At 52.9% G+C, this 23720-nt stretch overlaps 1 protein-coding gene across 1 annotated transcript in view; it reads left to right on the top strand.

Moving 5' to 3' along the window:
* The first annotated feature begins 3898 nt into the window (after positions 1-3898).
* The window catches only part of LOC133352347 (uncharacterized), a 61533-nt gene continuing 41711 nt past the window's right edge, over positions 3899-23720 (top strand). The window contains 4 exon segments of the mRNA XM_061567944.1: positions 3899-4782; positions 9755-9843; positions 14541-14697; positions 14699-14751. Coding sequence (XP_061423928.1) covers positions 4411-4782; positions 9755-9843; positions 14541-14697; positions 14699-14751 — 671 coding nt within the window. The 5' untranslated portion in view covers positions 3899-4410.

Genomic DNA, 23720 nt, shown 5'->3' on the forward strand with positions numbered 1-23720 from the left:
TCGTTGTTCTGCTCCCTGGAGTACCCGGTGGAACAGCAGGTGGTGTCAACCATCATGCGCACCGCCCCCAACCACCACCACCACCACCCTCCCCTAGCTGCCCCCCTCGGGGCCACCCCGCCATGCCGTGACACGTGCGGTGTCTGGGGCCGCTCCCGACTCAACTCCTCCTCCTCCCCCCCACCCAAGTCACGCAGTCACAGCCCCAAACGACCCACGGGAACCTTCCGCACACCCCGCTCCGGCACTCTGAACGTGTGCAGAGTGGAGGTGGTGGGCGGGGAGCGAGGGAGAGAGATGGAGCGAGGGAGGGGGAGCAGTCGACATTTGCGTGATGGATCACCTGCGAGCGCTGGGCCGTGCGAGATGCTTTTGGGATACACTTTGTTAAACAAAATCACGCAGATCGAGGCGGCTTGAGTGTGAGCGTGTCTTTTTTGGTTTTCGGGTGCACTTTTGAAAGGTGCCCATGTCAGCTGATATATCTCTATGCAGTTGTCACGAGCCATGATGACAATTGCATGAATACAGCAGAAACTGGGGACCATGCAGACAACCACTCTCGTCTGCGCTCCTGCCACGGAGGACGAATTGCAACACGACACGAACCGTCTCTCCTGAAGCCCTCTCGTCGTGGCCAGCAGCAGACCTCGAAGTTGACATTCAGCTCCTAGAACACACTGCAGTCATCATCATCATGAACGAGAATAGGAATAGAATCTTCTACGATAGCTCTGCTGCGAGATAAAGGCTTACCCACAATGTGTCGGTAATGACATTTTGACCATACTTCACCACGCTGGTCAGCGCGGGTTGATGAAGGTGGAGGAGGGGGGGGGGCACTTGCCACTGACTTCAACCACTTGCACATCACAGCGCAACCTACGGACATTATACTATTACAACCGCATCAAGGCACGGCAAAGTAACACGATTGGAAACATTTGTATTCAAATGTTCAGCAAAGAACATAAAAATCGAACGCGTGCATGGAAATTAATAATAACGTTGAACCCTTCATCAATCCACTGCTGGACGAAGGCTCTTCCCATGCCGTGTCATTCATGATAAATGTTTGACCATACTTCACCACGCTGGTCAATGCAGGTTGTTGAAATGGACTCATTCGTGCTGATATAGATTTGCACACTGTGCATATCGCGCCAACATTCTTTCGCTTATTTTTTCTCTCTTCAGAATTTCTGTCCCGATGGTGCTATTGATATGACTAATCCATAAAACAAAATCTCGCCGAGCCATTAGAGTAACTAACCCTTTAAACATATGAACGCACTCAGTCACGAGATAACAGTATCAGTTACTACAGACGTACTGAGGATTTCTTCGCACTAGAGGGCAGCACGTCCACACCCAACTTGCTAATTCGGTTTCATGTTCATCGGACGACAAACTCGTGTTTTTAACTCTCACAGCTGGAATCCAAAATAACTACACAACCCAACTTAATGTGATGATCTTCCCGCGTCCCGTAAATGGACTGGCGCCTGTCATAGAAATGTACCTTTGTTTTTTAGCACTCGTCATTTTTGTAAGATTTGCCACAAATTAGTCGTGTAACGATAAACCGACGTATACATTCAATATATACATTGTTACTCTTTGGTTCTTTCGGTAAAGTCACGTAGATAGAAAATTACTAGATAACGACGTTTCGATCGCACACTCAGAATCAGAATCTTTATTTATCTTGGGGAAATCCGATGAGCTATGAAGCTCTTTGCCCACGTACGTCCGGTAAGATATATCTGATGTCACAGATGTCCACTCGCCCACCGGAGGGCAACACTTTCCCGTGAGCCTCGCTGTTGGGACGTTCACAACAACAGCAAAGACTCAGCACACATTCATCACCACGACTGTGGCCTTAGAAGAAAATATATGGTAGACGACGTTTCGGCCATTGGCCCTTCTTCATAACACTTCTTCATAGCATATTTGTGTTAATAGATATTGCCCCGAAACGTCGCCTATTATATATATTTATATTTGCTTCCTTTTAAAGCAACAGTGTTATTGGCGAATGTATTGGAGTTTCATATATATCGTAAATAGTAGTGGCTTGGGCTGGACTTCATCCAGCCAGTGGAGTGATCATTGCTGATATTGAGAAACGTAACGAAATGTATTTACGCAATTTGCAAGCGGTAGTAGAGTACATGTCATCGCAACTGGTGCCACGTACAAGTTATACATTATTAACATGTGAAGTATGTGGCTGCATTGATTTATTTTTATTTTAAAAAACTAATTGTAATCACATTAAGCTTATTTACAAGGTTATCATCATGGTATGTATTTTGATTGACGGTGCTTGGGCAAAGACCATCGAATCAGAGACATGACACGCATCTCCCAAGAGAGGGAGTCTAACCGGCACGTTCTGGACTTGCTGCGTTAAAATCAGCATTCGCCTTTGGGGTGCTGCGGTGGCTAGATGTTAACTACCTCGCCTGGTATACAGGAGGTCGTGGGTTCGATCCCGACCCTGACGCCTGATGTATATTTGGTGTTTGCGTCTCTCTTTCTCATCATCACGGTGGCTAGAAGTTAACTACCTCGCCTGGTCTACAGGAGGGCGTGGGTTCGATCACGACCCTGACGCCTGCTGCTTTATATTTAGAGTTTGCGTCTCTCTTTCTCATTATCACGGTGGCTAGGAGATGTTAACTACATCGCCTGGTATACAGGAGGTCGTGGGTTCGATCGTGACCCTGTGACGCCTGCTGCTTTATATTTAGAGTTTGCGTCTCTCTTTCTCATTATCACGGTGGCTAAGAGATGTTAACTACATCGCCTGGTATACAGGAGGTCGTGGGTTCGATCGCGACCCTGACGCCTGCTGTACAGGGTACTTCAAAAAATGTTCACACTTCTGAGAATTTGCAACAACTACCACAAGACATGTGCTGCCTGCGGGCTCTGGAGACCACCTGGAGAATATTCCAGGCACGTGTTGACAATGATGGCGATCAAGTGGAGACTTTTTGGAGCTATTAACATACATTTCTTATCATGTTACAGTCTATTTCCCATTATTTTTCCATTAAAAACGAAAGTCCCATATAAGTGTTAAAATAAATGTGAAGCACCCTGTGTATGTGGAGTCTGCGTCTCTCTGCCCGTGGTCGCGTGGATTTTTCTCCGGGTCCTCCGGTTTTTCCTTACACATTTAGAATCAACGTCACCACAGGTTCAGAGTATTTGGAAAGCTATAAATGTTCACATGGTAAGCCACTTCTTTGGGCTATAAGTTGTGATAGCCAGGTCGCGACTGAAAAATAGTGAATCGCTCACTGGGCCTAACGTATATCTGTAGAACTTATTTCGCACCGTACGTAGCCAACCGTGCAAATTTGGAGACTTTGCTGTTTTTTCCATGGATTTTTCTGTTGCGCGTCGTCACTTTAAGATGTTTCGCGTAAAAATGTGTTGTTAAACCCGCCACTTAGTAAACTTTGTCGCGTAAAACAAAGCGTGCCAACTCGTTACTAGTTCAGCACACCCGGTGTGTGGGAGAGCAAACCCACACCTACGATTCCAGTTGCTTTGATCACTTTCCTATTTAGTAACAAACACACACCACATCTATCGAGGCCACTCGTTACTAGTGCAGTACACCCGGGGCGTGGGAGAGCAAACCCACACCTACGATTCCAGTTGCTTTGATCACTTTCCTATTTAGTAACAAACATACACCACATCTATCGAGGCCACTCGTTACTAGTTCAGCACCCCCGATGCGTGGGAGAGCAAACCCACAACTACGATTCCAGTTGCTTTGATCACTTTCCTATTTAGTAACAAACACACACACACCACGTCTATCGAGGCGAGGTCCCGCCCACGAGGTGGTGACGGCGGCCGCTGTGGGCCGGGCCTCGCCTCGCCAGCGCGGCTCAGGTTCCATGGAGACAGCCGTGGCCACGCGCTGAAGGGGCCCCCTCTTAGTGGCGCTCGGTGGCACGGCGACAACAACAAGCAGGCAGCAGCAGCAGCAGGAGCAGCTGCCGTGAGAAACGCTCGTGCGTTGTTACGTTGCTAGAGTGTTTACCATTGTGCAGCATAACGGTACGTGTGGGGACGAGTTCTAACGAGGAAAGAAGTAAGCGCTGTTTTAAAATAAAATACAATTAATTTGGAAGGATGAATCCACAAACGTAACACTTTCAAAGTAGGGCACATTGTTTTTATACTAGTGAATTCTGCACAACATTGAACGAACATTCGCGAATTGGCAATTAGTTAATCGAGCGCGTTAGACATTTCACGAGGTGAACAATAACAAGGGGAAGATATGCGACACAGGATTCTGCTATCGACATCACCACCACCACCACCATCAGCGTCGTCGTCGGCATCAGCGACAACATCGCCAGCATCGGCTTGACAATGGACGCGGCGTCCACGACGGACAAGCTGATGGAGGCGGCCAAGAGCGGAGACGTCGCCGCGCTGCAGAATCTGCTGCTGCCCCCCCCGGGGGGGGCTGGACGGCAGCGTCAAGACGCCGTGGAAGGGCAGGAGGGGCCCGACGAGGAGGAAGACCGCGATGCGTGGACCGACAGCCACCACGGGGCCACGCCGGCGCACTACGCGGCCCGCGCCGGGCGCCTGGGGGCCCTGCGCTACGTGGTGGAGGAGGGCGGCCTGCCCGGGCACGCCAGGGCCCTCAACGGGGCCACGCCGGCACACGACGCCGCGGTCACGGGCCACTTGGCTTGCCTGCAGTGGCTGCTCACGAACGGCGGGTGCCGGCCGGAGGTGAGAGGGTCAGGGCGCGGCGCGGGGAGGGTGGCCTGCCGCTGCGGGTGGCACGTGTCGCGGCGGTGTGTGGGTGGGTGTTGCGGTGGTGTGTGTGTGGGTGTCACGGCGGTGTGTGTGTGGGTGTCGCGGCGGTGTGTGTGTGGGTGTCGCGGTGGTGTGTGTGTGGGTGTCGCGGCGGTGTGTGTGTGGGTGTCGCGGCGGTGTGTGTGTGGGTGTCGCGGCGGTGTGTGTGTGGGTGTCGCGGCGGTGTGTGTGTGGGTGTCGCGGCGGTGTGTGTGTGGGTGTCGCGGCGGTGTGTGTGTGGGTGTCGCGGCGGTGTGTGTGTGGGTGTCGCGGCGGTGTGTGGGTGGGTGTCGCGGCGGTGTGTGGGTGGGTGTCGCGGCGGTGTGTGGGTGGGTGTCGCGGCGGTGTGTGTGTGGGTGTCGCGGTGGTGTTGTGGGTGGGTGTCGCGGTGTGCATGGGCAGGGTGCACGTGGGTTGGTGCGACCGGTGGGGTGCACGTGCGCGCTGTCTACACCTGACGCCTTAGAGGTGACCGCGCGTGCTGTGACTCACCTCGGTAACGGGCCGTGCTGGTGCCGTGTGCTCATGTGGACAGACATGGGGACCCGTGGTAGGGTCCCCGTGGTGGTGGTGGTAGTGTAGCTGTTAGCGCGCTACGAACCTGGCCCTGCCGAGTTCGATTCCCGCTCACGGCCGGTGACGATTGCCTGAACCGGTTCTGGGCCTCCCCTAGGTCGACTCGGCCTCAAATGAGTACCTGGTGCGATGTGTAAACTTCGCCACTGGAGTTTGGAGACGCAAGGCGTTTTGGCTCCGTGCTGACCACCCAATAGGTGCTCGCTGACAGCACAAGTCTATAGAGTACTGGGGGTCTTTGTACACGTGGTTGGTCAGTGTGTGTAAACGTGACCTGGCTGCAGCGGCTGGCTACGCACAGGAGTGCATGTGCTGTGTGTTGTGGCACCTCCGATTAGCACGGTTGGCTAGGTACGGTGCGAAAAAAGTTCTGCATACACACCCACCCACACGTGGCCCGGTGGACACAGCTGCCCGTGTGGATACACGTGACTGGGAGACACGTGGGTGGGTCACGTACGGGTCACGGTAGCCATGGATACACCCAACGTGGTGGGTACCGTTCGGAGGAGAGCTTCGGTACACACGTGGTGTACCTTTGGTGTGTACACGTGTGGCAGGGTTGTCACGTGGGTGTGTACACGTGTGGCAGGGTTGTCACGTGGGTGTGTACACGAGTGGCTGGGGGTGTCACGTGGGTGTGTACAGTGTGGCAGGGTTGTCACGTGGGTGTGTACACGTGTGGCAGGGTTGTCACGTGGGTGTGTACAGTGTGGCTGGGGGTGTCACGTGGGTGTGTACACGTGTGGCAGGGTTGTCACGTGGGTGTGTACAGTGTGGCTGGGGGTGTCACGTGGGTGTGTACACGTGTGGCAGGGTTGTCACGTGGGTGTGTACAGTGTGGCTGGGGGTGTCACGTGGGTGTATACACGTGTGGCAGGGTTGTCACGTGGGTGTGTACAGTGTGGCTGGGGGTGTCACGTGGGTGTGTACAGTGTGGCTGGGGGTGTCACGTGGGTGTGTACACGTGTGGCTGGGGGTGTCACGTGGGTGTGTACACGAGTGCGACTGGGGTGTCACGTGGGTGTGTACACACGTGGCTGGGGTGTCACGTGGGTGTGTACACGTGGATAACTCTTTGTGGACGCACCAGGTGCTGTGTGTAACCCTGAGGTCTTCCAGGTGGCTGTGGGTTTACCTGGTGGGCCATGCACCCTTGTGGGTATTTAAAGTGGTATATTTACTTACCTGCGCGTGTGCACACCTGAGCACACCTGGCTGTGTACAGCACACATGGAGATGTGTACAGCTGATAATCAAGGTGGGGTGTGTGCACCGAACCCAGTGATTCGTAACCTTTACTGCAGCCTTGCACCCCCTTGGTTTCTCAACCGTTAACACATTTAGAAAGTTAATAAACGCATCGGCTTGATGAAACAAAGTAGTCGTACTTCCGTGCCCCTGCTTAATTTGTGTTTGGATTATTTGCCTTCTAACAAAAGTCTGGCCCCGTCTCGCGCCCCCAGGGGCTGCGTGATGCACCCCAGGTTAAGAAGAAGAAGAACCACTGTCCTAACCGTACATACTCCTGGCACTGCGCAAACCCTGATTCCGTGTCGTTATGGCAGCGCGTTCACCGATTGCACGTGGGTGAGTGTACACACACGTGTGTGTATACCTGGTCCTGTGTGCAGTTAAACAGGTGTGCACACATGGGTCCGCGTGTTACACGTTTATGGTGTCACACGTATATGCGGTACACACGATGATGATGATCATGTATAAGACCACCCATTGTTTATGTTGTTGCCATTCATATATTGAGGTCGTACGCATTCGTGTGCCACGTGTGGTCACCTGACCCCAATCGCTGCCCGCACGTAGTCTGCCTACTCGTGTGTATCTTGTGATCTGCGGTGTTTATGTTGCACGGGGTATAGAGGCATGCCCGTGTCCAACTCGCTCGCAATGCGCCTGGTGTCAAGATGTCTCGGAAGGTGAGCATGGTTGAGCCTGGATAATGGCTTGAGGGGTTACCACCGTGGACAAACAGGTTGCCACAGGGCTGGCGAGCAAATGGCAGTGCAGCAAACGTCCAGTGTTGCACTGTACGTCTATGCTCCCTTGTCTGTGTTTCTCGCCTTCAACATGCACTGACCAGCGCGGGGAAACGTGGTCAGATAATCCCCAGGGCAGCCGCGCCGCGGAGAGGTCTTCATCCAGCTGTGGAATGGAAATAGGGCTCTGCGTTTACATTCAGGTATCCTGCCAGCTCACACACGCATATTTGTATTACAGCAGCGTCGACACGTGTAGCCATGGAATATGACACCGTATGTGCACACAGCACGGGTGTCTGGTACGTGACATGTTTGTCTTTATTAAAGTATCCGGCGCTTTGTGTGAAAATGTCCTCGGCTTCGTACCACTACGAAATCCATTTGAATCAATCGCCTCCATGCGCAAGCCCCAGCCCCCGGAGTTACGTAACATTCTGAGATCCGGACGCATTTCGGATGCGCTGTGAATCCGGCTTTGTCGTCGAGAAAGTCCGTAACAATGACCGGTGGGAATGAAGCACGGGGAAATGACGCAAGGACCTCGTGAAGAATTCTGCAACGCCGGACTCAGGATAAATACGAACGAAAACAAGAATTGCGTGCAACAAATTCGCCAACCAATTGAAGATTGAAGATACAACTATAAAACAGCAGAGTGTGTACCTAACATAATATAAGCGTCAATGGCAATATGTTTAGGAGTTAAATGCCAATATCGAGGTCTGCTAAGCCACAAGAGGGCTTCAGTGGAGAGTTCGTGTGGTTTTGCTCTTCCTGAATTGCATGAGTGCAGATGATAATATCTGGTTTACGATGAAGTCAACGTTTTATTTGGGTTGCACGATCACTCGCTCTCCTGCAGCTCGTCTTTAGTTATCCCTTCATGAAAGAGATGTGGTGCAGCATCAACTGATTGATATTCTGATGCGGTTCATGGCCCCACCAACGTATTCGTTTTGCTCTTCCTGAATTGCATGAGTGCAGATGATAATATCTGGTTTACGATGAAGTCAACGTTTTATTTGGGTTGCACGATCACTCGCTCTCCTGCGGCTCGTCTTTAGTTATCCCTTCATGAAAGAGATGTGGTGCAGCATCAACTGATTGATATTCTGATGCGGTTCATGGCCCCACCAACGTATTCGTTTTGCTCTTCCTGAATTGCATGAGTGCAGATGATAATATCTGGTTTACGATGAAGTCAACGTTTTATTTGGGTTGCACGATCACTCGCTCTCCTGCGGCTCGTCTTTAGTTATCCCTTCATGAAAGAGATGTGGTGCAGCATCAACTGATTGATATTCTGATGCGGTTCATGGCCCCACCAACGTATTCGTTTTGCTCTTCCTGAATTGCATGAGTGCAGATGATAATATCTGGTTTACGATGAAGTCAACGTTTTATTTGGGTTGCACGATCACTCGCTCTCCTGCGGCTCGTCTTTAGTTATCCCTTCATGAAAGAGATGTGGTGCAGCATCAACTGATTGATATTCTGATGCGGTTCATGGCCCCACCAACGTATTCGAGGGACATCAAAGCCAAGTGGTGTGATGTTGGGCTTCCCATTGGTTTCCTCCTGTAGCTAGAATGTTACTCGCTTCGGCCAAACACGCCAACGCTGAAAACTTTACCCGCAAATTACTCGAGTAGCAACATCGCCCTCACCGCCCCCCCCCCTACTCCAAAAACTTGGCAGGAACCTGCTGAAAAAGAGTCTGAGACTCAGTGAGACCTTCCCGGGTGAAATGATCATCATATAATGAATATTAAAAAAGAAAGTCCACTACAGGTGCAGTCTTAATTTACTCTCAATATTTTTTTGCGCCAGAACATTTCCAATTAAACATGGATCAGCAACGTGCACGTAGACCACAAATATGCGGCAAGATCTGTAGTGTGCAAAGAGGCGTGAAACAGTACACACTTGGAATGAGACTGAGAGAGCAGGAGGAACGCACGGATCAGAGAACACGCACAATTTAGAGGCACCATGCGGCTGTAAGGTGAAGTAAGTGGACTTGGGCGGGCCACATTACTAGAAGTGATGATGATGGCCATTGGTCGGAACTATTAATGGAGAGGCAGCCAAAGGGGAACAACGCACACAATGGGGCGTCCACCGTGGAGATGGACTGATGAAATCCGCCGGTGTGCAGAACCTGGAATGAGCATCGCATTGCGTGACCGCGGGACGTGGCGACGCTTTGGTGGGTCCTGCAGCAGTGGATAGACCACGGCTGGCGATCATTATTCCAAATTGCAGTGTTTGAAACGTGTGGTTGTCTTTACGCGTGTGCTATTTTTGGCAAATGTTTGTGTTGCGAGCAGCACTTAACACAAACGTGCGTGCAGCAGCAGCAGCAGCAGTGCGAGCCGCCTCCACAGGCTCACCTGCTCAAGCGCTCATTTGCACCATTGTAATGGCCTGGGGCTTTTGTCTTCGCGAGCAGACACGCACGCCTGCTCGCTCGCACGCACGTCCGGTCAGCTCGCCGGCCAGTGAGGTGAGACCCGGGACAAGCTGCCGGCTTAGGGTTACGCTCGCAAGGAGAGGAAACTCCCCCGCGGCAGCGCGTCGCTCACGCGAGCGGCTTCCCCTTGCTGCCCTGCCGCGTCAGCCTTCCATCTCGCCCGGAGGGTCGCGGAGCGCCTCGGCTGCTGCTGCTGTTGTTGTTGATTCTCTGGGCGTGGTGGGCGCACGTGCGCGGGGCCCGTGCGCCGCAGGGGGCGTGTTCGGTCATAGGTGTGTAACGCAGGTGTGAAGTGTCGGTGTGTAACGCAGGTGTGTGACGCAGGTGTGAAGTGTCGGTGTGTAATATAGGTGTGTGATACAGGTGTGTAATACAGGTGTGTGATACAGGTGTGAAGTGTCGGTGTGTAATACAGGTGTGTGATACAGGTGTGAAGTGTCGGTGTGTAACGCAGGTGTGTGACGCAGGTGTGAAGTGTCGGTGTGTAATACAGGTGTGTGATACAGGTGTGAAGTGTCGGTGTGTAATACAGGTGTGTAGTGTCGGTGTGTAATACAGGTGTGTGACGCAGGTGTGAAGTGTCGGTGTGTAATACAGGTGTGTAGTGTCGGTGTGTAACGCAGGTGTGTGACGCAGGTGTGAAGTGTCGGTGTGTAATACAGATGTGTGATACAGGTGTGAAGTGTCGGTGTGTAATACAGGTGTGTAGTGTCGGTGTGTGACGCAGGTGTGTGTGACGCAGGTGTGTGATGCAGGTGTGTGACGCAGGTGTGTGTGACGCAGCCCACAGTGAGCCGGGTCGCTCTGGCAAAATGAGACTCTCGTCCAGGTCTGCTCGGCGCTGTCGCCACCTGGGTGCAACGAAGTAAAACTTCCTGCCAGTGGCCAGGAGGTGGCGATGCAGCCAGTGGGTGTGCGGACCTGCCCGTGCGGATCGTTGAGTGGATGACCTCTCTTACGTGCGGGTGGTTTTATTTTATTTCATATGTGTGTGTGTGTATGGAGTTATTCAACTGCGCCGAATTGCATTTGTATTATTATTGTTGTTGTTTCATAATCAAGCGCGGTCCATTTATAAATAGATACCCCAGTGATTGATAATGACCCCCTTGACATTTTTCCCAGCAGCTGATTTGAATGTTGTGAAAGCAACATATAAAAACGTAGAACTGCATCGAGATTCTGTTGAGAGACCTGTGGAGGCTTTGGCTCGGAATGTTGTTTGCCCCTATTGTTTTAGTGGGGGTGTCTGTAAGTGGAACATCCCGGTGTAAGAATGTCATTTATTAGTGCAGGAAAGCCCCCATGAATCTCAAGACTCGTTTTTCAGGAGGGTCCTGCATTGGGATGTTTGGTCAATTTCAATGTTGAGTGGCTTGTGGGATAAAAGCCACTCTTACGAGACAGCACTCGGATGTCCGCACGGATGGACTCACTAATCCACTTGCTCCGCTGCCACACCTTGGCCACCTCGCGCCTCAACGGCTTTGGGCGTTTCACTTAAATCTCCGAAGAGATACACCAACCCCCACCTCCCGAGCGCGCTGGATCACATGCACAGTTTCTCGTGTGTGTGTGTGTGAACTGATGGGGGGGCGGGAGCGGTGGCGCAGTGGTTAGCGCGCTGGATCACATGCACAGTTCTCGTGTGTGTGTGTATGTGAACTGATGGGGGGGCGGGAGCGGTGGCGCAGTGGTTAGCGCGCTGGATCACATGCACAGTTTCTCGTGTGTGTGTGTGTGAACTGATGGGGGGGCGGGAGCGGTGGCGCAGTGGTTAGCGCGCTGGATCACATGCACAGTTTCTCGTGTGTGTGTGTGAACTGATGGGGGGGCGGGAGCGGTGGCACAGTGGTTAGCGCGCTGGATCACATGCACAGTTCTCGTGTGTGTGTGTGTGAATTGATGGGGGGGCGGGAGCGGTGGCGCAGTGGTTAGCGCGCTGGATCACATGCAGTTTCTCGTGCGTGTGTGTGTGTGAACTGATGGGGGGCGGGAGCGGTGGCGCAGTGGTTAGCGCGCTGGATCACATGCACAGTTTCTCGTGCGTGTGTGTGTGTGAACTGATGGGGGGCGGGAGCGGTGGCGCAGTGGTTAGCGCGCTGGATCACATGCACAGTTTCTCGTGTGTGTGTGTGTGTGAACTGATGGGGGGGCGGGAGCGGTGGCGCAGTGGTTAGCGCGCTGGATCACATGCACAGTTCTCGCGTGTGTGTGTGTGTGAACTGATGGGGGGGCGGGAGCGGTGGCGCAGTGGTTAGCGCGCTGGATCACATGCACAGGTTCTCGCGTGTGTGTGTGAACTGATGGGGGGGCGGGAGCGGTGGCGCAGTGGTTAGCGCGCTGGATCACATGCACAGTTTCTCGTGTGTGTGTGTGTGAACTGATGGGGGGGCGGGAGCGGTGGCGCAGTGGTTAGCGCGCTGTGCCGTGAACCTGGTGACCCGAGTTTTTTTCCCACTCGTGACCAATATCAGTAGCGAATAGTTCGACTGGTCCTGGTTCCCCCATAGTTTGACTCAGCCTTAAAGTACTTCCTGATGTGCCATGTAAAGATCAGAACCGGAGAGAGAAAGGCGACCGGGCGTGGTGCTGGCCACCCACTGTCTCGTGTGCCGTGCCGGCCTTCACAGGTGCTCGCTAACAGCACTTGCCCCAACAGGCTGTTAAAGGCTACACGGGGGATCTTTGTATGTTCAACTGATGAGTGTGCATTTGTGCAAGTGAGTGTGCATGCCCCAATAATGCAAGGAGAGAAAATAAATACCTGCAACAATGCTCCATTGATGTTTACATTCAGGTGGCAGACCCTAGCTAACCCCATGGCGGACAATAATACACGCAAATATTTGTTTTCCTGTCTTAGTGTAACTATATTGTGTAACCTTAAGAATGGAGATGATGTACTATGCGGTGTGTGTGTGTGTACCCAAGTGCTGGGGCTGCAACAATTATAATCCCTATTAATCCCGCGGGGCGTATCAACCGTACAACACTCCGTCTGCTTTCGCAGTGGACGTCACAGATCGAAAACAAGTTCGGCCGTCGAGTGCCGGGGGGCCCCGTGCTCAAATGGGGCTGACGCACGGCACCAGCGCCCCCTACTTGCAAGCTACCGCAGGCTGCCTGTGAAGCCGAGCGCCTTCGTGATAGCCCCCGCGCTACAAGGATGGCACGGACGCCAATTGTACAAAATTATAGCCTTTAATGTTACGCAGCGGGGAGAGGTGAATGGCAGGATGGATGAGGGTGGCAGAGGGGGATACGTGACCGATTGGAGGACAGGGTTGGCAGTGGCAGGGGTGGTATGGAATACGGTGGTCGGGTCGACGGACAGTTTCCAGTGGGGAAGGGGAAAGTTCTGGACTTGGGATCGAACCCAGGTCGTGCAGACGTCTCGCTGGAGGGAGTGTGAGGTGGCTCCATCCAACGTCTGGTGACTGAGCGTTGCGGTGCACGTGTTTCCCGGAGTGGACACTGTTTTATCGCCGTTTGTTATTCATTAAACGGCTTGCTTGACTTTGTCCCGAGTGGTGGTGACTCGAGAAAATAGATTGAGAGCGATTTACGGAGCCAACGGCGCTCTGTAGCCGAGAGAACGTGTGAATGAATGAATGGACATATTGCATCATCCGCCAAGGCCTTTGCTAACCCGTAGTTGGTCACTTGTGGTGGGGTTAAAGTGTGGGTATCCTTCCAACTCCATCACCCCCACGGCAATAGTTCTCGCCTGTACCTGCGTGGCGTTTTGAGAGAGGGAGGCCTCAATCCCCGTCGCTCTGTGCACTGGGTACGAAGGCGACTTTTAGCCCTGCACATTGATCGTGAACCCCTTCATGTTGGCATCTCCAACCTTAATTCATTGTCATTATTCTCAACATCGCTCCATAAAACACTGCCTCCTCACCAGCCTCCCGTCAGTCCTCCCCAGTCAGTGGCTGCTTCGGCATTCCGGAACAGATTCACCCCGACACTATGATGTGAATGAGTGAGTGGGAAAGCGAGTGAGTGCGAGTGAGCATGTGGGTAAGTGGGATAATGGACAAGTGGGTGAGTAAGTGATTGAGTGAGTGTGCAGGTGAGTGAGCGTGTGGGCGAGCTGGCTAACCGTGTACGTCTGGCCCGCGGGCCGTATGAGGCCCGTGAAATCATTTGGTGTGGTCCTGCCAAGGCAACCGCAGGTGGGACTCGAAATTCAATAAATCTAGGAGCAAACCTGGAAAAGCAGTTGCGAGTAGCAACATCATCAATACCAGCTAACATCACCAGCCATCACATTAGGGGTGAGTTAATTAAATGTTTGACCAAATATAACGGGCACATTTTTAAGTTGATAATTTTGTATGGCCCGCGAATGATGTTTTAAATATCTAAATGGCCCTCGGCAGAAAAAATGTTCCCCACCCCTGGTTTACGTGAACGAGCGAAGCGATGGAGAGTGAGAGCGTGAGCGAGTGTGTGGTTGTCTGGTTAGGTGAGTGAGCGGGTGAGCCGGCTGGCAAGTGAAATAAGCGAGTGCGTGCGCGGTTGAGTTCGCGAACAAACTCTGAACCCGTCGCGTAACCCGGCGGCCACGCTGTTAATTGCCGCCGCACCGAGCTTCATCGGCCACCGCCTCTCGCCCCGTCTCTCGTCCACGTCAGGACAAGGACTGCGTCGGGCGCCACCGTGCTGCACCTGGCCGCCCGTTTCGGACGGCGCTCCGTGGTGCAGTGGCTGCTGCTGCAGAGCAGCGCCGGCGGCGGCGGCAGCGACCCGCTGGGCGTCACGGCGAGCGGCGCGCTGGCCGTGCACTACGCAGGCGGCGCGCGGCGACCTGCCCACGCTCCAGCTGCTGCTCGCGAAAGCCCCGCAGTGAGTGGCCACCCAACCGCCCACCCGCCGCCGCACATTACCCACCACCAACCACTCGGCTCCCCCCCCCCCGCCCAAAGTGTCATCCTCCGCACAATGCACGGAGAGAGCACAATCGCGTTACGACGACGGTCGGGAAACAAGACGGTAATTGCATCCCCGGCAGAAGGCCATCGTAGCCGTACACCTCGACGTGTCGATGAGATTTTTCTTGAGAGGTTTATTATTCTTGCCGATGGCCTGAGAGGTCAGAGGTCAGAGCGCTGAGCCGGCACCACCTGAGGTCCCAAATTCGAATCGGTGACGCGGCGCCGTGGTTTGCATGAGCCCTGGTGCAAGAAATGAAATGGGGCCCCTCCATCCAATTCTCCTTTTTCTTCGTAGCCCGGCCACTGGGCACCTACGGAGGGGTTACAATAATTAATTTTATTATTACTTGGAAAGTACGATACGCGGTTGTAATTACTCTCCCCACCTTCCGCGGAAGCTTCCAGAAGGAATTGAGTAATAGCAGAGTGTGATGGCATCAACGGCATTGATTACAGCGACCTTTGATCAATCCCGTACCTTATCGTGGACCTGTGGACCGATCTCTTTATCTTGAAGGAGTGTGTGGAACAGAAGACGTTTGTATTCAAGGCAATTCATTGATAGGGATTTATGGCCAACTGCTACCTGGAATACACCCGATCTCGTCACTTCTCAGAAACTAAGCCGGACTAAGTCTGCACGGTGGTCGAATCGTTGAGCACCACGCACGCAGCTCGTGAGAGGCTGCTGCAGGGCTTCGATGTGGGCAGCAGAGGGCAGAGCGGCAATGTCCACGTTGTGCTGTACCTCTATGCCCCCTGCCTTCACCAACCCACACTGACTGGTGTGATGAAGTACGGTCAAAATAACCCACACAGTATGTGTAGAGCCTCATCCAGCAGTGGATTATTCACTAAAAACTAAACTATTTTGATGATTCCAGGTAAGGCCCACTGAGCTATCGAGCTCTTTTTGTCGGAAGCAACGTGGCCACATGATAGCTCAATGAAGTGGCTTATTACGTGTAAATGTATAGCAGACAAATACTCTAAGTGCATGTTGAATGTAAATGTGGAGGGAAAAATGCCCACAGGGAGAGAGGCACATTTACAGCAGGCATCAGAGGTCGGGATTGAACCCACGACCTCATGTATACCAGGCGAGGGATTTAACATCGTTGTGCATAATGTTCACATGTTCCTTGATAGGAAACAGTCACAGGCAGCAGAGTAGAGGAAGGCCTTGAGCCCAGGCTTGGACAGGGGGCAGGGAGTCAATGGCATGGATGGTCCAGGTGGAGAGAGAAAGGACTTTCCTCCCATTGAGCGGAGGTTGACGGAGGGGGGCTGAGAACACGTGGAGGAAAGTAGAGCGAGATGAGAGCGGAGAGGTACGCAGGGGCAATTCCACAGAGGATTTGATGACGCAGGGGATTATTTTGCGTGTTTATTCGGGATCGGATTGTGAGTCAGCGGAGGGATCTGATTTCCCCGCGTTGCCGAGGAATCGTGCAGCCGTGTTAGGAAACATTTAAACTAATAATGTACAGCCCCTCGGCAATCCGTTTATCCCTCCACATTTAGAATCGGCGTGCGTTTAGAGTATTTTGGCCGCTATGAAAGTCCACGTGAAAAGCCACTTCATTGAGCCGTCATTTGTGGCTGGGCGGCCTCTGAGAATGAGCTATGCAGCTTAGTGGGCCTTACCCGGTAAAATAAAAAATAGTTTATAATATTAATGCAATTTGTAACACGCGCAAATTTGCGGACGGAACTGCCGCAACTCCAACACGATGGAGGCGATGCTGCGGATGTGCAGAGGGGATGGACAGCGTTCCAGACTGTGCGGGGGCCGTGACCGTCCCGGATCTTGGTGTCGAGAGGAGGTCGTGAGTCGCACTGCGAAGGCATCTGCCGTGCGCTGCGCTGCAAGTCGCCAATAGCTTTAGTTTAAATCCACTGCTTGATGAAGGGCTCCCCGTGTCGTGTCGGTCGTGGTGAGTGTTTTACCACACGTCGCCACAGTGGTCTCAGTATATTTCGGCGCTCTGGTGGTTGGTGAAGCGGGAGTGCCCAGGAACTGATTTGGTTATCGCTCACCGATTATGGTAGCCGTGGCAGGTAATCGAAGTGATGTCGCTCGATTTTTGTGTATTGGCGTTCTCCACTCCGCCCCGCCTGCTGCACCCATGTGACTCAGTCGTGTCATTGATTTCAAGAGAAGGCCACTTTGTGGTCTGGTATCAGGATGGCCACTCGATGCCCTGAAAGAGGGCCCACTGTTTTGCAGTGGTCATGGATAAGGAAATATTTAGTTTGCATTGCCGCTCTGTAAACAAGTTCCATCTCATCTGAAAATCCTGGCTAAAGCGTTTACATGACTTAACCTATTAAAGCGTCGGTTGATTCATCGCATGTAGAGTATATAAATAGGGCCCCCCCCCCCCGCTTAATTTTGCTGCGTCTTAAAAACAATAAAAGTAACGTTGATTTTGTTCCCACCGTATGGCACTACGTGTCTCAGATGAAGCCGTCGTCGTGTAGATTAAGAATTGACGCCGGCAATACCCCCCCCCCCCCCCCCCCGTGATGAACACGGACACGGCTGCGTTATGTTCAGCCGCTAAATGGTTAACGATTACGGGCGGGCCATTGCGATGGCTCCGGGCTGGCCGCGCTTAGCGCAGTAAGAGGTTTACGAGGACTTAGAGCCACGCCGCTCTGCGCTGTCTGCGTAGAAGTGCACACACAGACACGCACACGCACGCACGCACACGCGCATGTGCGTGCTCTATGGATTGGAAATTCCAAACCCCAAAACACGCGGACTCCTCGCGTGACTCATTGCGGCTCGCATGCTCTAGCGTGGCTCTCTGGGTAACTTGCTCATGTAGCCGTGGCTCGCGTGATGGACTGCGGCATGTGGCTCATTTGGCTCGCGCTCGCTCACGTTGCCTCGCGGTAACTCACTGCGGCTCGTGTGGCGCCAGAGGCTCGTGCGGCCGACTGGCTCGCGTGGGTCATTGGGTCACGTGACTGGCTGAAGGAGCCCATGGCATCGGGAACAAAACGTAAAGCGGAGACATGGGTTTGCCCGTCGAGGAGAGTAAGTGGGTTTGGGTAGGACACGTCGTGGCGAGGAGAGATGATGGCAAGCAGATGGATGAGACTGATGACGACCACAGGGGTGATGGAGCGATGGGACACTTTAACCCTTTCCCGTTCTGAGACGTCTACAAGCACCAGAGTGGGTGTCCCGTTCACTGCTGAATCTCGGAAGCGCGCAAGCGTTTGGCGTTAATTTTATTTAGAGAGGTGTAGCGCCGTTGTTTTTAAAGGCGTTGTAGTCACCATAGAGGACTGTAGTGACACGACCGCACTCGATGATAGCCGGAGCCAAACTGTGCCACACGCCCTCCCGCATGGCCTTGTGGGAGCCGTGGTACGTTTTCTGACCTGAAGACGTACCGATAAAGTTACTTTATTTTCTCTTTTACGCGCATGTCGTCGCGACGGAATGGGAAGGAAGAGTGATGATGTACACGCGCTCCTTAGGAATGGGACAATTCATCAGTTGGATTAATTATCGCAAGGTGTGAGATTGCCTCCATCCAGGGGACGGGCTGTGGCTGATGATGATGATATCGTGCAGCATACGAATAGTGACATTGAATAATAACGGAATCGTAGCGGCCAAGGAACAGAATGCGTCCGAGAAGATACCGACAGAGGATAAGGAGAAATAAAATCCGTGCACGTGCAATGGGTGCTGGGTAAATTAGTACATCGCAGGATCGTCAGATGTGGCGGTAGCTAATGGAGGCCTTCATCTAGCAGTGGATTGACCATGGCTGATTGTTATTGAGCGAATGGTAATTTTTTTTATATATTAATGCATCTCATAATTACTAACAGTAGCATTTGTCATCATCATCATCACAGCACACTGATGGTGATGTGTTCCTATTCTAGGCTGTGGATAATTATCCATAATTTAGCAGAATTGACTGACACCGAGCCAAATGAAGGCATTCTTAGGAGACCAGAGTTTTATATTGAAAGGGTCACAGTAGCCATGCAGTGGTGTAGCTGGACAAGTCCCTTCACGAGTATCAGAAAAACAAACTTTATTCTCGATTTGGAAATTCGAGTTCACTTAAGACAACTCCTACGTGAATTAATTATTCAAGTTCTCCAGCATAGTACATGTCCCCAGGCCTGACGGTAAATCTACAATCTGTAAGGCGATCCTGCCGCGTTTGGTTATTTTAAACCCGTTTAAGCGACAGTGTCGCTTGACCCAGGCCGGGCTGAGGAAGTCAGACAGACACTCCAAGGCAAAGATCCTGAACCATTGCTGCCACTCTCTCGGACTCATTACACGCAGCAGCGCCGGCTCTGCCCTCTCGTAAAGCCCTCGCAGAGCCCCGGGGCCGCTGTCGGCGAGGACGGAGCAGGCCGCCGAACATACAAGAATACTTCGCGGGGGGAATTATCTTACTGAGGGCTCTTAAGAGACACGGTTCAATAAGGAAGAGCATTTTTCTTGTAATCTTAGCAAGGCAGGTGCCACTTCTGTGGTCGTTACTCATCAATCGCGACAATGGACGAAAGACGTTGAGTCACGTGAACGAATAAAGTCTATTTTGTTTTAACCAGGCGAGAAGTAAAGATATCGGGATAGACGTATTTGCAAGAACTGGTGGGGAGCAGAGACTGTGAGAAGGTAGCAGCACCCGCAGCGTTGCCTGGCAGCAGCAGTGCATGGTGGTCACCCATCCATGCACTATCCCGGCTCAAGCCTCCTTCGCGTCAGAAGGCTGACCCGATCGAGGGTGCACATCGGGTGATGCGGTTCACGGGCAAAATGTTTATGACGGGCTGCGGTCGCGTCTCTTTGTGACCTCCGTATACAGCGCTCGGCAGAAAGTTAGCGGCATCATGTGCCGGCCATGAAGAGCAGCGCGGAATGCGCCTTCTGCCATAAACCGCGATGGAAACTCGACACAAAGCCACGCAATTCCAGCGGAATGCATTCTTTTGCAAATCCGCGCGTAATCTCGACAAACGGAGCACTAATTGGGTTCAAGGCACAATGTCTCGTTTATTCGTGGCGCGAGAGCTTCATTGTCGCGGGGCCATTTGGTGATGTGCCCCTTTAAAGGGGATTACATGTGGATGAGGTTGTGTGTGCCTAGCCGCCGCTTGTCTTTGTCTCTCCCCATGTTTGTCCTCGGTCTGTTTGGTGGAATTTACTCGTTTTGTTTCTCACTCCATTGCGCGTATTTTCTAGGTCTGCGTTTTAACGAGCACGAGGGAGAGAGGGGTCTCCTTGTGTGTAATTACTGAAGCACCAATTGTCGGTGATTACCGTCACAGCGCTGGCGGGTGTGCACGTCGTAGCCACGGTGCCACCGCGGGCAACTCTCACTCGTCACGTCGCACCGTGCACGGGGCCACGTGACCGCACATCTCCTGTACCTCCGATGGATCCCAATGAAATCCTAGATCAACTATCGGATCACCTTCACTGTCTTCAAGATCCTCCATTGACTCGCCCCCTGCCTAACTCTCCCCTCTCATCTTACTCTACTCCCCTCCATGCACTTTTATATTTTTCACGTCCAGGCTCAAGACCTTCCTATTCTCCTCTGATATATGACTGTCTGTCACATTTATTAACAATATGTATTTAGCATATATGCACCTCCGTTTCGCCCGTGATCCACGTCCCCTCTGATGTGTACAGCAACTTCCGGTGTAGTTAAATTTACTTACTCTGTAACTCCGAATTGTATCGTAATTGTCCGATCAAACATTAACGCATTCCATGCGTGGCAAGGAAGTGTCCCTTCACATCTCAAGGAGCAGACAGCTCACCTTTTAACCTTGCTGTCCACTCAGTCAGCTGATCAAATACAACGCACGCAGCCAACGCTCCTCGAGTGACATTGGCTGGTTTTGTGTTGCAGATGTGCGACCTGTTAACGTGGGATTGCCCTTCCTATGAACTTGGACAAAAGATTAACCAAACAGCGACATGTTAATTTGTTATAATGTTGTAATATAAATCAGGTGGAATAAATATTTGTTTTTGGGAGCGTAAGTATGCTGCGCAAAGGTTCGTCTGTTGCTTCAACTGCTTTGGCACGTATGCCGAAACTAGAGATGGGTAATGCTGATGATGGATGGAGCGGTGATGCAGTGGTTAGCGCACTGCGCCAAGAACCTGGCCACGGTTAGCGTCAGTGGCAAGGGAAGTCGGAACTGGGTCTAGACACCCCCCCCCCCCTTTCCTTGAGGAACCCGCACTGACCCTGTGTGGTCAAGTACGGTCAGCTGCAGTGACTGGCACAGAGTCGGAGGCCTTCTTCTTCCAACAGTGGGTTGACAAAGGGTGACATTACTATGGTGATAATTGTGGTGCTGGGGCTGTTAATGATGGTGGTGTTGGTGGTGGTAGTGGTTTTGGTGGTATTGGCAGTAGTGGAGGTGGTGGTGATGATGATAATGATGTTCTTATGGTGCTTGAGATGACAATGATTTCTGAACCGACCCTGCTCAATTCAATCCCAGTGAGATTCATGGCCTGGCCTGACATCGCAACTACCGTAACAACTTAAAGGAGCTCATTAAAAAAAAACTCTCAGAACTTTCTCCGCTCTCTTTCTCTCCGCTGCGAGCGGCGCGCCCTGTCGTAGTGAATCTGTGCAGTACAGTCGGGCGCAACCCTCCCGTGCCTCGCCTCTACACCGCCCCAGCCGGAATCCTTCACCCCAAACAACCTCGCCAGCCCACGCTGGCTGTCCTTCAGCAACATAGTTTTGTAACGTCCTTGTTTGTTTGTTTGCTAACTTGGCAATTTATCGGACATTTCAACGAGCCCGTGTCACTTTCTGCTAATGAGGGGGCAGGGGGGGGCGCGGGTAGGTGGGGGGGTGTACCGGACGTTGGCGTGGCGACGGGAGAGCCGGGGGGGACGTGCATAGACAAAGGCAGAGCGCAGTGACGGCTTGTGCCAGCGCGCATCAAACTTTAATGAGCGGCCCATGACTGGGCGGGCAGCGTCACCTGCCTGGCTGCGGCGATTACCGTGGCCCGCCCACGAGCGTGAGAGCGTGAGAGCGAGTGAGCGTGAGAGCGAGTGTGGGTGAGTGAGTGTGAGAGCGAGTGTGGGTGAGTGAGCGTGAGAGCGAGTGAGCGTGAGTGTGAGTGAGCGTGAGAACGAGTGAGCGTGAGAGCGAGTGTGAGTCAGAGCGAGTGAGTGTGAGTGAGTGCCTCTTGCGAGCGCAGGGTTGTCTTGTTTGTTCTGTGACGCTTTGTCGCTTTAGACGCTGAATAGCAAGCCGTGGAGTGCGTTGGGAAGGTCTCTCATGATTTGTCATCGCTGCACTTTCACGGTTATTTTATTTGACATTCATTTTTGCGCACTTGCTTCTCAACAATTGTGTGTGTTCCCACAGCCTACGACTTGTCGCAGCCTAGAGACAAAGAGCTTTATAGCTCATCGGATTCCTCCTGTATGAATAAATATTCTGATTGTGATAGTTATTTGAATGGGTGCACACCAACCGTGACAGCTTGTTATGGAGCGTGGGGCTGTGTTGTGGGCAACACAGGACAGTGAAGCAATATCGATGCTTGTACTGCACTTCTATGCTCCCATGCTCTCTCCCCACCTTCACCAACCCATACTGACGAGCACGGTGAAGCGTAGTTGAATATCTCGCGTGATCCGCACGGCATGGGGAGAGCTTCATCCAGCAGTGGATTACCCAATCGGGCTGCGCGTGTCCATCCGCACGGCATGGGGAGAGCTTCATCCAGCAGTGGATTACCCAATCGGGCTGCGCGTGTCCATGCACACAATCGGGAGGTGGCTGTGGAAGAGCTCCAGGCGCTGGGATCGAAGTGCCAAGCTGGATCTCAACACATATCGGGCGAGGCGGGGGGGGATAGAGCGTTGCCCCCTCTCCGCCATGAGATTTCGGGTGGCTGGAACCAACTGGGCCAAAGCCACCACCGACGACGCAGCACAGATTGCCCGCCGCGACGCGCGGTTTTGCGGACACGCCACTCGCCAGCCCCCAGCGAGAGATAGAACAGAAATGCGAGAGCCCCCTTTTGCGGAACTCTGAATTATTGAGCAGGATAGTGGCGGGTATAAATAGGCCGAGTGATGTGAGAGTGTTTCCACGGGTCTTCCCGTTACGAGACGCCCCGTCAAAGGGTTCCTGGCCGCGGTGGTTCTCGTCAACGGGGTTATGACGGCCCTTCTGCCGCGGCGTCTCCCTATGCACGGTGCGGTCCGCTCCACTGCTGGATGAGGGGCTGAGTGAGGACCCCTGCCCAAGCCGTGTGGGTCGTGCGGGGCTACCCGACCGTACTGCGCCGCCGCTGGTCAGCTTGACTTGCCTAAGGCAGGGGTCATCGATGTGGCAGCGTAGAAGTGCAGTCCAGTACTGCAGTTAGTGTTTGCTGCACTGGCCTCTGCTGCCCACCTTGGAGCAACCGCAGCAGCAGCGTTGCGACCGGTTTGTTCACTGGTGCCAACCCGTCCAAGCACTCGCCAGCACTGCCGGAGCCAGTGGGGGGGTGGGGTGGAACATGCCCCCCCCCCCCCCCCGCAATGATCCGATCGAAATCTCTAATTTCGATCAGATCATTGGGGGTTATTAGTAATAAATCGTCACTTTGCGACCTCCACTGCCACTGTGTAGCATATTATTACGTGCCAGGGACTTTGAGATGATAGGACAATAGTCTGAGTCCATAATTGGCAATAAGTAACGGCAAAGCGGTTATAAGTGACTCACAGAATTGTGCGCAGTTGCGTATACAGAGTCCACGACTTCCCTGAAGGCCGATCACACAACGGCGGTTCGAATTCGACCTTCGATCGATGGCTGCGCCATCGCCGCACACGCATCGAATAAAAAG

This window comes from Lethenteron reissneri, chromosome 40 (assembly GCF_015708825.2).
Source record: "Lethenteron reissneri isolate LAM-NWPU_2019-01 chromosome 40, ASM1570882v1, whole genome shotgun sequence".
Lineage (NCBI taxonomy): Eukaryota > Metazoa > Chordata > Hyperoartia > Petromyzontiformes > Petromyzontidae > Lethenteron > Lethenteron reissneri.